The sequence below is a fragment of the Catharus ustulatus genome, chromosome 1 (genome assembly GCF_009819885.2).
Source record: "Catharus ustulatus isolate bCatUst1 chromosome 1, bCatUst1.pri.v2, whole genome shotgun sequence".
Lineage (NCBI taxonomy): Eukaryota > Metazoa > Chordata > Aves > Passeriformes > Turdidae > Catharus > Catharus ustulatus.
In genome coordinates, this window is record NC_046221.1 from 9,421,898 (window position 1) to 9,438,299 (window position 16,402).

At 35.9% G+C, this 16,402-nt stretch overlaps 1 protein-coding gene across 3 annotated transcripts in view; it reads right to left on the reverse strand.

The window, feature by feature from the left end:
* The window catches only part of ESYT2 (extended synaptotagmin 2), an 81,079-nt gene that overhangs the window by 12,703 nt on the left and 51,974 nt on the right, over positions 1–16,402 (reverse strand). The window contains exons 8-15 of one of the 3 annotated variants that reach the window (XM_033058746.2): positions 12,037–12,157; positions 11,220–11,396; positions 10,717–10,799; positions 9,485–9,533; positions 8,755–8,844; positions 8,103–8,198; positions 5,210–5,311; positions 825–887 (exon numbers count right to left, since the gene is read on the reverse strand). In XM_033058746.2, coding sequence (XP_032914637.1) covers positions 825–887; positions 5,210–5,311; positions 8,103–8,198; positions 8,755–8,844; positions 9,485–9,533; positions 10,717–10,799; positions 11,220–11,396; positions 12,037–12,157 — 781 coding nt within the window. The remainder of the gene's footprint in view (positions 1–824; positions 888–5,209; positions 5,312–8,102; positions 8,199–8,754; positions 8,845–9,484; positions 9,534–10,716; positions 10,800–11,219; positions 11,397–12,036; positions 12,158–16,402) is intronic. The other 2 variants (XM_033058756.2, XM_033058764.2) reach the window with 2 other exon arrangements.

Genomic DNA, 16,402 nt, shown 5'->3' on the forward strand with positions numbered 1-16,402 from the left:
CGATTTCCAAGGAAAAAATATTTAGCTCTCAAATAAAACAAAAAAAAAAGGTTTACAGAACAGAAAGAAAGCCATATTACACTGCAACTGGTGGTGTTTTAAAATGGTAGGTGACATTATTTTTTCTTTGTCCACAAAATGGTGCCTGAAACTTTCTCCATAAAATGATGAAACTACAGGAGCTGACAAAAAGACCCCGTCACTTATGCTGATATGTAAATGGGAATAATCTTAATCCAAATTAAGCAGGTAGCAATGTGCACACACACATGTAATGCACCTCTAACACCAGGTACTGACAGACTTGTTGACAGGCCATTAAAGTCTGTCCCTTGATCAAGTTACTCCAGCTGAGCATGTGGCCCTTTCCAAGTTTGCCTACCAAAAACTGGCCTAAATTTCTTTAGCAGTCATATAAAAGATGTAAAACCTTTTGAAAACATCTAGCAGGAACAAGATTATTCCAAGCCAATCATTCAGAGATGAGTGATAAGTATCACTCAGCATGTAAAAGATGTCTTAGCTTTCATGTCAGCTTCATTCTTTAGTCACTACTACAAATTAGTTCCCAGCACTTTTCCCCAGTCTTCTCAAGCAGCCTGTACTCCACTAATCTGATCCAGAGTTCAAATTACCACAGACCACAGTATTTTAACAGCATCTTGACATTGGCTTCTTGAAATCAAATTCAGGTAAAACAGAATTACACCAAGTGTGTATCTGGCAATAGAAATCCCATCCAGTGTTGGAAGTGCAGTGTTGCAGGCATTCGTGCATTTCCAATTACTCTTGTGACCTTAAATGGACAACTACATTAATGTTACCTTCAGGGCTTTCTGAACAGCAGCCTTCTTCAAGCCATCAGGGTTAAATTCTAATGGATTATTCTTTTAAGTCAGGAGAGAATGAACATAGGAAGGGTTAATAAGACATGCAATGAAGTAATTTCACTAGGTTAATAAATTATGACACAACAACATAGGACAAAGCAGGGAAAAAAAAAAATCAACCTAAAAAAAATCAAACCAACATCTTTCAAACAAAACAATGAAGGACCATCACAACAACAAAAAGTCTGACAAAACTTTTTTTTTCCCTCTTCTCCTCTAGACATTTTTATTCTGCTTTAAAACTAATATACCCAATTTCAGTCTGCTTGTATTTCTCTGATTTTTTTTTTTAATCCTAATAAAGATAATTCACAAAATATTTCTATTTAATGCCTGATGTCCTATGAACTGCCTTCTGAATTAACCTTTTTTAGAATTTGCTTGAGCATATTTTCACAACCCAGAAGCTTCTCTGATAAGTATTTAGGCAAAGGAGTCCTTTTATGGGAAAAGTTACAGTATCTAATTGATAGGGACTTATACCATTATGAAAGTCAAAGTTCTTTAAGCCTCTTCAGAAAACTGATGCTAACTAGAATGAAGCTCTGTTACCTCACTCAGTTGAATGAAGACATGCAAATATATTAAAAATAGGAAATTAAACTGGCTTAGCAGGACAAAACCTCTGTTTTTCATTAAATATGGAAATTTTAGAATTTTATTTTTAAATTAATATGTTGTTCTTTAAGTGACACAATAATGTCTAGGAAAATTTGCATTTCATTCATAAGAAATAATTTCAGGAAATAAGATTTGTAAATAAAATAGACTTCCAGTGTACCAATGGCTGGCTTTTTCCTTAGGGACACATTTTTGCTTCAAGGGAGAATTCTGCTTTAGAAGTTGTAGACTGAAGCAATAAAAAAATTGCACATATTTTGATTTATAAAGAGGAACTGAGATTAATGCTTTGCCAAAAGAAATGCCTTTCTGAAATGAAGATCTAAGTGACTAAAATTTGAAAAGATTTAACCTTTATGCAGAAATATTATTTTGCAGTTTCTTTTAGGATGTCATATACTCCAGTTGGCCAAAATATTCCAAAGATTCTGGCATCCTACTTGAAAACTTCTATTTGAGAATGAGCATACAATAGCCAGACAAAATCACAGAATATTTTGAATTGGAAGCAACCCACAAGGAACATCAAGTCCAACTCTTAAACTTGAGAGAACCAGAAACAAGGTTTGAACTACTTTTGTGGGGTATTTTTCTTGAACATTATCTTTCTTAAAATAAAATCAAGGAATTGTACACAGTCATTCATCTGACACATTAGGAACTTAGTATTGTACTTGCAGAACTTCAAAGATGGAGACTGCACACTATCTGTAGTTGAAACTAATTATCCCTCATTGAAACTAATGCTTAACTGTTTTTCATTAGCAAAGTTTTAAATGCTTGACAGGTATGGTCTTTGCTGGAGTTTAAGCACTGTTCCCTGTTTTATGACAAAGATAAAATTGTCACTTTGTACCAGTTGTGGATTCCCCATCCCTGGTTCCAGGCCAAGTTCAATGGGGCTTTTGAATAACCTGATCTAGTGCAAGGTGTCCCTGCACATGGCAAAGGGATGGGAAGGAGATGGTCTTTAAGGTCCCAAACCTTTCTGTGTTTCCATGACTTATTTATTTCCTAAGGCTGAACTCCCTCTGCTAGCCATGGTCACTGTCTCTCTCATCATCAGTGCTTAAATTGCTACAGCCAAGATCAGGGTCTTGGCAACAGCTCAGTAGAACAAAAGGATTAGGCCATACATCTCACAGGCTGCATTCCTCTTTTCTACACAGATTACAGTGTTTTCTTTCATAACAATTTGACACAGCACAATTACAAATCTCCTTCTATAGAAAGATCTCTTTTAAATCTCTTTTTTTCTATTTCCATCCCACATTTATAAGGATGGATTGACTGTCCTCTACAGAGAAGTACCTGATTTTACCAGGTGGCATCTACAACTCACCAAAATAATTTTGAATCTTAAACTGCCACTCAACCTACTGGACTTTTTTTTCCTTTCCATTTGCACCTGCATATTCAATACAAATCTTTCCCCTCCTATATTATTATTTCAAAGAATTTTAGAAGTCAAAACCAAACCTATGTGATCATACATAAGGGCAGGCAGCCACTGACTCCTGGATATTGAACCTATCTCAATTCCTCTGGAATCATAGCAAGGATAGGCCAAGAGGGACATCAGCTGGGGCATATATGTTTAAGCCAGGCTTCAGGCTTCAAGGGAAGAAGCTGCACATCCATGAAGATGGTGGCTGAAAGGCTGGGAAGAAGGAGACTCAGAGGAGAAAAGGGGGTATCCAATCTAAAAAGGGAGGGTCTTGCTTTAGATGACAAAATAGTCTTGTGTCTGAGTGTCTCTGCAGTTACAGGAAAAGAGGACAGGCTATCCAAGAAATATACTGATAATGACACAGTGGAATTCTCTAACAGCCAGTGACATTTACAGTAAATCCTAATAACAAATTCATTAATTATACAAGTGAAAATCAGGTTTGTTATTCAGCCAGCTCCTGATTCAATATGCTTTGGTTATGACTCATTACTTCTTTTGATTCACTAAGTGTTGTTTGGGGTATCTCTGAGTGCATCCTCTCTGGATAACCAGAAGACTGTCACTACCTGTAAGAGCTAATTTTAAATATGGATAATTTACATATTACACAGACACCAAAACTGTTACAAACTACTGATTATCATAAAACTAGTATTACTTTTGGAAATTAAACTAACACAATTTTTACACCTTAACTTCAGCTAAATCACATTTTGATGGGTAAATGTCTTGGTGTCACAAACCTAGCAGTCAATACACCCAGAGAGCACTCAGGATTTTCCTCTCTCCATAGGAAGTGAGCTCCCTTTTTAACATTTCTCCATGTTACATCTTAATAATAGACTGGGCTTGCAGGTGTGAATGTTTGTGTAACAGCCCATGTTTAAGGATGCCCTGGGAACAAGGGCAATTCTAGGGCTGCTTGCAGCTAGATCAGCACCCAGGATTCTGCAGAGCCAGGCAGTTCCCAGTGCTGCAGAAGAGAATCCAGACCCAGCTTTCTTTGAACTGTTGCTGTTCTACTCTGACTCACAATTTGATTCAGGGATTTGGAAAGTTTTGTCCGATTTCTAAATGAATGCTCTACATAGACAACCTGTCCTAACACAAAGATCCTAAGATCCACAAAAACCATCAGGGCTACATTCTTAATCCAGCATCTTGGGTTTTTTAAAATAATAATTACTTTAATGATGTTTCTAGTGATGTATTTGTATAACTAAAAAACACAGCAACTCCTTAAGAGTTTTAACACCAAAATGATGGGACCATAGGTTGTAAATTGCCTTTCTCATTCATTAACTTTTAACAAGATTATAGAATGGTTACAACTTTTTAGATACTTTAAAATTAACCTCTACAGAGAAACTAACAGAAAGGGTTTTTCTGGGCTTTGGAAAAAAGTTTTAAAATCAAGGATTATGATGTAGCCAGTCAGCAACAAATTTATCTGCACAATCTCCAAAGACAAATCCACCTCTCTCTGGCAAAAAGATATTTATTCTGAACAGATTCTCAGTCTTTTTGAAGATACCCAGGTTGTACTTCCAGATTTAAGTTTAAGATACTCAGAGGCTCATCAGTTTTTAATAATTTTGTAACATTAAATTCAAGCAAAAAATATTACTTGGTAGTTCCCCCTAGCCTGGATTCTCCCAACTACAGACTAATTTGAAAAAAAAGAAAAGGAGCTTGGGAATTTGCAAAACAAGGAGCATCATGGAGTGAGATAGAATTTACAAGGGAATTTATAGTTTGGGAAGCACAAAGAACTGCACCCATTTTTAAAGCAACTTGAACCAGTGTGGAGAGGTTGCAAGTTCTTACAAACATTGAGTGTGTCACCTTTTAAAGAAAGTGTGGGGATGTTGGTTGCAGTATTTATTATTTTAATTTCTTTGCAATAAAAGTCAAAAATTAACCAGCACACAGTGTGCTAGTACAGTATGCATTTTATTTCTCAATCAATCAGCAATTTGAATTTAATGTAAAGAACTTTTATAACAAACTTATCTTGGGTTTTTATCATAAAAGGTTAATTACTTACCCAATTATATGCTGATCAAAGAAATTTAAGTAGCCTTTAAAATGCAATAAAAATAGCACAAAAACAATGCACACTTGTTGAAACCATGCAGGAAAACAAATTGCATGCTCTCATTCCACTAGAGTGAGTGGCTTTAGTAGCACTAATCCACACTCTGGCAGAGAAAAGGTACAATACAAACAATACCAGAGAACTCACAAATAGTGCTCTATAGAGTGAGGTAGTGTTTTCACAAAAGACTAGTCCCGATGCTCTCCTCTCTTTTAAGTATCCACACCCAAAGTTTCCCTCGTAGATACTCTTAGGAAGATGGAAATGGAAGGAGAAAGCAGAGTGATGGGATTGTGGCAGAATGAATGCATAAGCAGCTTTACTACACAGAAAAGTTAAGGAAAATAGTCAAAGGATTCCAGAGTAAACAACAGGTAACAAAAAGTAAATATTTGTCATTATAAATAGTTTCATTCATTAATTGACTTTCTGTAGCACAGGAAGGTGGAATGCTTTTTCAATTTTATTTTCTTATTAATTACTTGAATATATTAACCACTTTCCAGGCTCACTCTTGTTAGTTCAGATTTATATGGCAGAACCAACTAATGTTTACTAACTCAGAGACCAGCCTTCTACACCATTTCTATTTCTCTTCCAGATGCCAGAAACTCACAACTATGATGCACCTGTGCAAAACAAAGGTCTGTGTAGGGGTAACTCAACACTGTAACTCGAACAAAACAAGGCTGAAGTCATGATCTAAAATGTACCAGTGATAAACATTCACTTAAAGCAATTTAAAAGGTAATAAAAAGTAACTATTCATGTAGAAAACATTTCACTGGAACTTTTAAAGTTGTGCTCAAAAGCCTTCCAACTCTTAATTAGGGTCAGTGTAATTTTTAACCCTTCATTCTCTGAATTCTCTCTTCTCCATAAATACAAGCAATACAAGAAATTCATTTGTTATTGCTCTACACAACCCCTACCACTGAACTTGAGCAAAACATGAGAAACCAGCAAATGTTCAGTCTTGTAAATGTTGCTCCATATTAGAATCCTATGGCCATAAAAAAGCTCTAGTTATTCACAATTAACTGCAGTTCACGTAGAATCTCCATGACATTGTCTTTCTAGAATATACAGGAACCTTCTCAGATCTCCTGCATAAAAAAGTCTTCCCATGGTATTGTCCCCCTATTTGACATAACTGTGAAGTCTCTTGGTCTCTGTTTTTTGGAAAAATTTATTTAACACAATATCATATAATTCTATTGTAGAAAACTTGTACATGGAATTTGCAATTGTTCCGTGTTACTCTCTATTATGTTCTTTACAACACTGGAAAGAAAATTACTTGAAGTTAAATAATGAGTCATTTGTTGCAACTGCTTTTCTGGGCTGGTAGAAGAAGAAAAAAGTAAGAAGATTAATCAGGTCCCATACCATGACCATCATTCTCAACCCACCCAGGCAATTCTTGCACTGTAGACAGAATATCAGATGCAGCAATAGGAAATTTGGGATGCTGTCCCCCAAATTTCCTAACTGGTCAGCTTTGTGCAAAAACCTCCCCCTGTATGTGCCCCAGAGTATAGAGATCTATTGACTAAATGCACTGAAATTAAAATACTGTCTGCAAAAATAGGTACAACTCAAAACTTGCAACCTAATCTTTCCAAAGGAGGGAGACAATAGTAGGGAATGTTTAAAATAAAAAAATTAATTTATGAAAAGCCTCACAGTATTTGCTGGAGAATGTAACATAGAGAATCAGAGCTGTATGGAAAAGACTGGAACTGGTGCATGAGAGAACTTTACACCATTTATTTTAAATGAGAGGCTTTAGTGTATTTTACCAAACGTATTAAATTTGTAGTTATTTCAGTAAAATCCATTAGTTGAAAAAGAAGATACATAAATTGCTTCAATTGAATTTAGTACACAAAACAGATGGCAGACAGTCTTTCTCTATCTGTTGCAGTACTCTGGAACTGATGCAAAGCACACCATAATTCTATTCTGTTCTGTTGCTGCTTACTCTGTATTGCAGTAATTCTATTTATTTTTCTGCTAAGTTAGAGATTTTGCCTGAATTCAATACACAGCGAGGTTAAAATGGTAATATGAGGATCTATTCCAAATGAGTCTTTTTAGCTTTTAAAATAGCCGAGAAATACTGCTTCCAAACTCTGCTCTGTACACCCTGGAACAGACATGAAATCACTAGTCAGTCATGTAAATTGTTTGGGCTACTAAGGTTTCATTTGTTACCACTCTGATTTAACTTAATTTAAACTTAATTTCAGCAGACAAATCTGAAAAATGCATGCAAAAAAATCCAAAGCTTGAAAACTGTATTCTCTGATTTATATTTTATCACTTCCAGAACCTCTCATCTAATAGCAATGCTAAAAACCAGCAAAACTCAGTTAAGCTCCACATATCTCTTTACAGGAGGGTTAAATTTGTTACTGCTATCAATTACAACCAGGAACAGTACTTCATTAACCTGAAATAAACTCCAAAACAAATCATTTCACAGTCCTATAGAATAAATTCACAGAGTGAGAGAACATGATTTATTTTTATCTTTTGCACAAGCAAATAAACCACCCTGCAAAAAATCTGACAGAAATCATGTATTCTGGCACTGTAACTGTACAGTATCAATTTCATGATGAGGACTTCAGTATCTTTAAATCTCCAGCAATACCCTAAGCCAAAGCAAGCAAGTTTACCTGAACATATGGAAGTGGGTTTTTTCCCAGTTAGTTCCTTAAAATTCCTCATCTAATCCCATACGATTTATGGAAAACATCATGTAATAAAAACATGCAGCCTTTCAAGTCCAGGAAAGGAGCATTCTTTAAAGAAAAACCATACTGATTAAAGAGTAATGTTTTATTAAATATATAGCTATAATACTATGCTACTAAAAAGATGGACCTTATATTACACATCTTGAAAGGAGAGGAATTACAGAGAAGATGGCACAATGTGTGTTAGTAAAGCAGTGTGTCACACTACCAAGCAAGACATGCTGGGAGTACCCAAGGGACTCTGACAAAAGGGTATCCATGAGAACATAACTTACAGGCAGATTTCTTGCTGAGTCCAAATACAGAATGAGCAATGCAGATGAAAGCCCATCATTAGCTTGGTCTTTATCAGCTCTAATGCTTGTTAGCACCTAAAACAAAAACACACTGTAAGACTTTCTGGAAACCAAGTATTACTATTTCTGTCCCATCTCTGAAAAAAAAACCCCAAACCATCTCCCAAAAAGGAAACATTCACTAATTCATAGCATGAAGCATAAAAACAAGTTTTCAATCATTTGCATGGAAATTTGTGCCTCATTTCCTACTTATATTTTTTTAGATTGGACAGATTGTAAAATCATATCCAGCTTTATCTCCCAGACTAATGAAATGTTAGCAGATATTCTCAAACAGTAAGGAGGAGAGAGGGGAGAGAGAAAGAGGAGAGAGAAGGGAGAGAGAGGGGAGAGAACCACCACAGCATTTGAAAATCTCATTTAAACCATTGACACTTATGACTGGTTTGAGATTTCTGAAGACAGACACTTGGAATAAAGCTTTATTATTCTAAGTAAAATTACAGTTTCTCCAAATTCACAGCAGCTAGAGAACTGGTTACATACTTAACAAATAAACAAAAAAGTCACAACAAAATCACCCCAAAACAATTAAGATTAGAATGAAAGTAATGTGTTCCTTTAATACCTTGTCTAGATTGTCAGCAGTTGGCATCAATGTGAGCCATTCCAGTTTTAAATGCAACTTTCCTTTGGACACTTCATCCAAAGTAAACCACTGAAAATTAAGCAAAGTAATGTGAAATAATTGGCAAATAAATATACGATTGCAATTGATTCTTCAGGACATTTAATAAGCACTAAAGTCTACTAAGAATCTGTCAGATCTGAAATCCACACAAACTGAAAAGATCTGATCCATTAAAATGTAATCTTTTACATAAAGTATTACAACACAGAAGGATAAAAGCACCCAGACAAACCTCTATGTTATATGATAAAAGTATCATTAAAATACCAAGAAAAATCTTGAAGTTCTTTAAAGATGTTCTGGGAAAACAAACCCTGCACAATGCTCCTATAAAACCTCTCTTACATATAGGACAAAAACTAGTCTGTCCAGCAAATAACTATTCTCTCGCAAAAAAACGTTCTCACCAAATATCTGTTACTATTTTTTGCATTTGCAGAGGAGTAACCTTAAAACCCCAAGACAGAAAAAGATTGTCATTATTTTTCAGATTTCACCCGTTTAGTTATCTCTTAAACCACTGTACTGATCATCATGGCATCTGTTTCTACAGCATTAAGGTTATTCTTGCACATACAGGAACTATGCCCAGGAAAAAACAATGCAAGAACAACTACATGTAGAACATATGGGCCTTTTTAAACCAAAACTTCCTGAACTTGCTTACCTCATCTAGAAGACGCTCCTTTTCAACTTCAATTAAATCAATCATCAAACTAGAAAAATGGAGAAAAAGAAGTAGCATTTTAGCCAAGAAACAAAAGATCTAGCACAGAACTCAAGCATCACCCTGTGCTTGCTGAGTATCCACTGAGATCAAAACAGTAGAATACTATTCTTTTATCATCTAAGAAAAGAACTAGAGAATGAAATGGCTGAGCAAAGATGAGTACAGGATAACAGAAAAATGCCAACACCAGAGCCCACTTTGTAGCTACAAGGGCAACTGGCACAATATAACTCACATATATATGACCCAACTCTCAAAACAGAGAGCATATCCAAACTACCCAGTGGAAATAGCACCTGGACATGTGCTTTGTCCAAATTAATGGTTTGGCAGTGTCTGGGACAGTTCTAGTTCACACAGGCTAAAAATGTAGCAGGGAATGAATCTGCTAAAAATTAAATAGAGCAGACAGCTGCATGCCAGTGCATGAGCATTTGTCTGGCTTTTTATTCTATTAGTACTGATGTACACATTATGTCACTTCCTCCCACCATCACTTAAGTGTAAGATTAGGGAAGTGCAAAGAAAAAGAAAGCTTTGAACTACCTACTTCTTTATTTTAATGAGAAGTAGGTACTGTTGCTCCTGTTAAAGAGAGAAGGAGCTGGAAAGGTAAGGGTGCTCTACTCTGTATGTAAAACAACGAGAAGTTCCAAAACTGCAAGAAATAAATGTGACAAATTACTGGAGAAAGAAGCTGGCTAAAATCCTGAAATGTTTATGGGTAAACGTCTGTGGAGTCAAAGAATGAGTCATGTTTGCAAAAGCATTACAGTAAATTTTTTTCTTTAATCAAATAGTTAAGATCAGCTCTTAAGAGGAAAATAAACTCGAGACAGTCATTTAGAAGCTATGCAGATGAAGAAGATACAGAGTTATAAAATTATATTAACTTTGCCTGAAGAAAGAATTAAGACTTAGTGCTAGCTCACAAACATAAAAGAAGCTAGGGCACAATTCTGGGTACCCACAACACTCACCTATTTTTTTCAAAAAAGACATAAACATCTAGATGTGTATATACACACCCAAGCACATTTTCATATAAATGTATTTACATACATGAAGTAGTAAGGGAATTACTACCAAGAGAATTGATTTATAAATACAAAAATGACAATATTCATCTCTTTCCAATACCTAAAAAACATATTCTCCATAAGATTTACCTTCCCAGGAAGTCATCTTTATCTGGATCTTCATCAAAGAGCTCAATCTCTAGCTCCTGTCCTGGATGTTCATACACTAAGGCCTGGAAGTTCAGTGAAGAGGGCATTATCAGTAAAACTGGCCAGCTTGGTTAAATGGCATAATAACAGTAAAAAACTGAGCTGCAGTACCTTTGTATAATAAAATACATCAGTAAGCAAATGCCTTAAAAAATTGCAATTTAGTGAGTACTGCAATTTAAAGAGCTTTTCAGACAAATCTGTCAATGTTGGCTCTAAAATCCCAAACTACTTTTTCAGAATTACTGATGCTCAGTGTCAAGACAAAAACAAATTAGTATATAAATCAAGAGAGAGTTTCTGTTTTGTTACAGAACTTTGGGCTTCTGCATGGAGACATCAAGAAGCTCCTTAAGGACACCCTCAAAATAACCTCTATAACAAAAGAAAGAGAATATTTCTGCTTTTGTTTCTTCTGTACAAGGTATTTTTATTTGTTATACCTCATAAACTTCATTCCATTTTGGATTGAGATTTTCTTTGATGACCTTGCTTTGGAAAATCTGGTTGCCCACACGGATAATTCCATAAGGATCAGACTTTCCTTTGACAATCCCTTTTAGGTAAGTATCTTTCCCTTCTAGGTCCTGAGCTTCAATAAAGTGTATTCTCAGAACACCCTGAAAAAAGAAAAGATGAGTTTGTATAGTAATCTCAAAGCTTCCGTGTCATCACAATTTACACAACAGATGTTTTATAATTTCCACTGCCATTTCCTTAACATGAAGCTTATTTTGGACATACTGTAAATAGAAGATATCAGTGATGATCCACACATTCAACAGACCTAGCACTAAAGAGACTCCTGAAAAGAAAAACTGTCATCAACCATCAGAGACATGCCAGTTACATCAGGAAATACCAGGTTTCTGCAAGCGAGTAGCAAAAAATAGCAACAACTGTTTAGTGAAGCAGACTAATAGTAATTTTCCATGATAATATAAAACACATGCTATTTTTATTTTTAATCTACACAGTTAAATTACATTATACCAATCTAGCAATTGTAAAAGTAGTATGTTTAAGATTCCAACAAAATAGAATGAATAAATAAACCAATCAATCAATCTCGGTATTCTTTTGAAACATTAACTTCACAGAAATCATTTATAAATTTAATCAGTTATTATCAGTGATTGAATTCACAGGAACTTGTACCATTGCAGTAACTGTATTTCAAAATCCACTCAGATTGTCTTGAACAGTTACTACAGAAGAAACTAAATGCCCAATTATTACTGGTAACAGAAACTTGCTTACCTTTGGTATAGGAAACCGCAACTGAGCGATCTGCACTTCACTGACAAGGGGCACTGTAATTCTATTTGGAAGGACCAAGTAGTTGGATATTATATCCAATATTATTGTGTCTGATAAGCCACTGTTGGAGAAAAGAATCCTCAATTACTTAAAAAAAAAAATATTCCTTTTGCTGCTTAACAACTTAAAGAGGAGTAGAAGACACGTCTGGTCTGTAAACTTAAAATAAAGGATTGTTGCCCAAACGGCCACCAGGTGGAAGCAGCTGACACTGAACAGCAGAAACTGCAGGGATGAATATAAAGTTCCCATTTCCCTGCCACAGTCAAATTTCTCCCTCACCCCTGCCTTTTAAAAGCCTGGGTTAAAGGTATTGCACAAGTTCTCTTGCCTCTAAAGCATATAACCAAGCAGATGGTAACTGTTTATTTACTTTTGTATTTCAATAATGATTTATTTGTCCTTGGAAGTTTGGCTACCCATTCCTGTATTGTTATGAAACCAGTTGTCCTCTTGAGCTGGGAGGACCATCACTTAAACCACAGACACACAGAACACAAGCTCATGGCTGAGTAAAATGTAGCCTAGGGAAGCAAAACAGGTTTTGTTCAGTGAAAAGGGAGTGGCAGTGCAACCACACTGGTAATGAATCACATAAAACCCAACCCCACACCCCTCCATAAACACAGAGAACATTTCCTAAGCTACAAAATGACCCAGCTCAGGTCTGAACTCACAACAAATCCTTGTTGGCACTGGTTACACACATTGCCTACACAGACAAAAGGCAGAACATGGAACACAAGTACCCAGCACATCTCAGCAAGATGTACAAAGGTTCAGAAAGGTAATTACAACAATACTTAGGATACTCTGAACTACAAAAGTGCATTCCCACTAAAGCTGGTGGAGCTGTGATTTCTCCTCCTAAATACACTCCATTACTCCCTTTTGACAGTCTTTGTGGAATCAAGATGCAGGTAATGTTTGATTACTTTGAGCATTTTTTAGATAAAGCAGTTGTGTGTGAGCACCTTGAGAAGTTTTTCTAAGACTGAATCTGAAGCTGGAAATAGCTCTGACTCAGGAGCTAGCATATAAAACCACAAAAGCTGCAGGGAAATGTGACACGTGTTACAGTTTCATTTGGAAAGGAAATGTAGCGGTGAGCAATTACCATTATGCTAGAGATGGGCAACAGAATGAACCCATCAAATACAATCTGGCCCACTAGAAATGCACATTGATTTTATGCAGAGATTTGCAACCTGAACAGCCTGCATCCCCTTGGCTGCCTACTTCCACTGTAAATCCAGATAACTACAATACATGATGGAACATGGCTGATTTTTTAATGGTACTCAGAACAACAGGAACAGAAGGAGCTCAAGGCTGCATCAAACTCAATGGACAGGTCTGTGCAAGCCTCTGGTTAGAAAGAAGAAACAGTGGATAATGTTAAGATGTTGCTCAGAGGAAAAAAGTTTCCTCTCCACTTCTGTGAATTAATTCATATCTGCCCTAGAGTCTTCCTTCTCCCTCCCCTTAATGCAGAGTTTATCCAATCACATTTACAGAGACTGTGATTTTATGTGAAGTCTAGAAATTCAGTTTCAGTAATTCTTAAGACAAATACAAGATAATCATGTTCTCTGCAGAACATGTTAAAGTCTCTGAAATGAGCCAAGAAAATAAAATTCATTATTTTGTTAAGAGTTGACAAAAAAATGAAGATAAACATCTCAACCAGCCTTAACATTAAAAGAAAAACCAAACCTAAGCTGAGGTGATGGCAACTACAAAAGTAACAATCACACTTTTCAGAATATAAGTCTAATGACAAAACTCTGCTATAGAGATCAGGTAAGCTTTTATGTTCCTGCTTTTGTTAGTGTCCCTACCTGGCAAGAAAAGAAAGCTCTGCCTTTATGCTCAGTCCCTTAAGAACAGATGACTAATGGAGAAAACCAAGTGACCTAGGTTGCAGAAAGCAAAGGAGCAGTGCAAGGAAAGCAATGGTACCAGAGCTGCCTCGAAAGAAAGGTTGCTCTGCTCCTCTCTAGTGTTTCCTTAAGATCACAGACTTTATGGCACAAATAAACCTACTCTAGACTAGCATAAGGTTCAGAGACTGACTAATGTTCAAACAGAGCTACAGCAAATCTCCTTAAAAAAGAGAAAAAACAGCCCAAGCACTGGTAGGACATACAATCCTTCATGCCAGAACCAAACTCCAACTCTGATTCCAGAGGTCAGTCCCATAATTTTATCCCAGCATTATTATTGAATTTCACTAAAACATCTGAGGAAAATGAGGCAGCATTAATGAAGTTTCACCAAGTTTTACACAGAGAAACTGGACTCCTACAAGGTAGCAGATACCCTAACTTTAAATATAGGGAGCTGAAAAAGAACACTGAAGATTGTATGCAACCAACTAGTGAACTAAACGAATTCTAAAACAATATGCTGCTTTCAAGCTGTTTAAATCTCATCTAGTATTTGCCAGCTGGGGTAGTCTCAGATGCAAAGTATTCTTCATTAATACAAGGCAAAAATGACAATCTTTTGCATTTTTTGTTATCTAAAGTAAGTTGTCTGATCTATGGAAAACAGACACAAAGCATTGCAAGCAACAGGGAAAGATGCATTAATATAAACTCTTATGTTGATGCATCATTAAAAAACAGCTTCCTAAGATCATAAAACTTTAGTCAATGGCTCTCCCAGTCAGGCTCCTCCTCACACAGAGATTTTAATTCCACTTCTCCGCAAGTTACACTAATGAAGGAATATGAATTGCTTGTGTGTCCTTCTCCTTGTGGAGCCATACAGGAAAAGCAATGAAAACTGTTGACAGCTGACAGGGAAGCTTCCAGCAGCTAATGCTCAAATTCAATTAGTAGAAGACATTTTCAAACAGTACAAATAAGCAGTTTAGTGTGCAGCCAACAGCCATAGGACTAAAAAGGCACCTGTGGTGACAGCAATCTCTTGTTCATCATTGTTTATAACAACTACAATATGGCAAGTTGTCAGACCAAAATACACAACTTATCCATACAGATAAGAAAAACAAATACAGCACTAAAGAAACCTCCTGGCAAGGCAGAGCATGAGTCACCTCAGTTACAGTTACTATAGAAACTATACCAGGTCTGGATGGCACTGGTTTGAGCATATGTGGCCAAGTTTGGTTGCTCTGGAAACCATAAACTTGAGATATTTTGTAAGCGAGACTTTGTTTACATCTGAGGTTTCGTGTTTGCAGTCAGGCAAATATATAGCAGGATGTGAGTCTCAGGAGCCTAGTAAAGTTAAGTACTAAATGTAAATTTAGTCATGTTATATCAAAAGAGAAAATTATTACTCAGGAGCAGTACTTTGGAAGCCATTTTCTCTCACTCATCAAGAAAACCTCTTCCCTCAGAGACAAAGCAGGCTTGAAACATGAGCAATTCTTGCAGCCATTATTAACCTACTTAATGCAAGTTCTAATTTCCAACTGTTCAACTGGGATTCCATGCAACGGCTTCATGTGTCTAAGGAAAGCAAAACCCACTTCAGTCATGCAATTGATTACTATGGGATTAATTTAATACCTAAATTGAAACTCCAGTTTAGAAACAATAAAAAATAATTCTGGAGTCAGCCAACTCTTGAGAGCATGGAATCTAATAAAAGGGGTAGTCACAAAATCCAAGTGTGTATCAGATCCACCATTATCTCCTTTGCCATTGTCTCCATATTAAATAGCCCCTGGGTAACCATTAAAACCTGATAAATATTAATATATTCATGAATTTAACTTTATCGGGTTTGTAATAATTCAAAGCAGCCTGATTTGCACCTCTATTGATGCTTTTTAATTTGGGCTTTTATCATGTGGTATTAGGAAAAGCTCTGAATAAGCTAAGCTAGTTTATAGCTATATACAGTCAATATTTTTGCTACTCCACTTGATCTTCACATAATAAACTGAAAGCTTTAAAAGTAAGCACTTGAAGATATTAGAAACTTTATTTAATTTGACTAGTCTTAAGGTATTTCTAACTACTTTACACAAGCAAATAGAGATGGATTGGCATGAACCCACTGGCATGAAAGGAAGGTTCTGTGTCTTTCTGCTGCCATAGGAGAGGCCAGATAGGAAATTCAGAAGATTCTGGAAATCTGGAAAGGCTGAGAACACTAAAAGAAGTACATTACAAATTATAGTTTCCAAGTATTTTTAACAAAACCTACTAGATATAATTATGGCATACTTTGATTTCTGGTGAAATCACTACCTTCTACAAAATGAGTAATTTCATATAATTCTACATTAAGAGAGAACTGCTCAGAGTCATCTAACCTAGAAATTGTT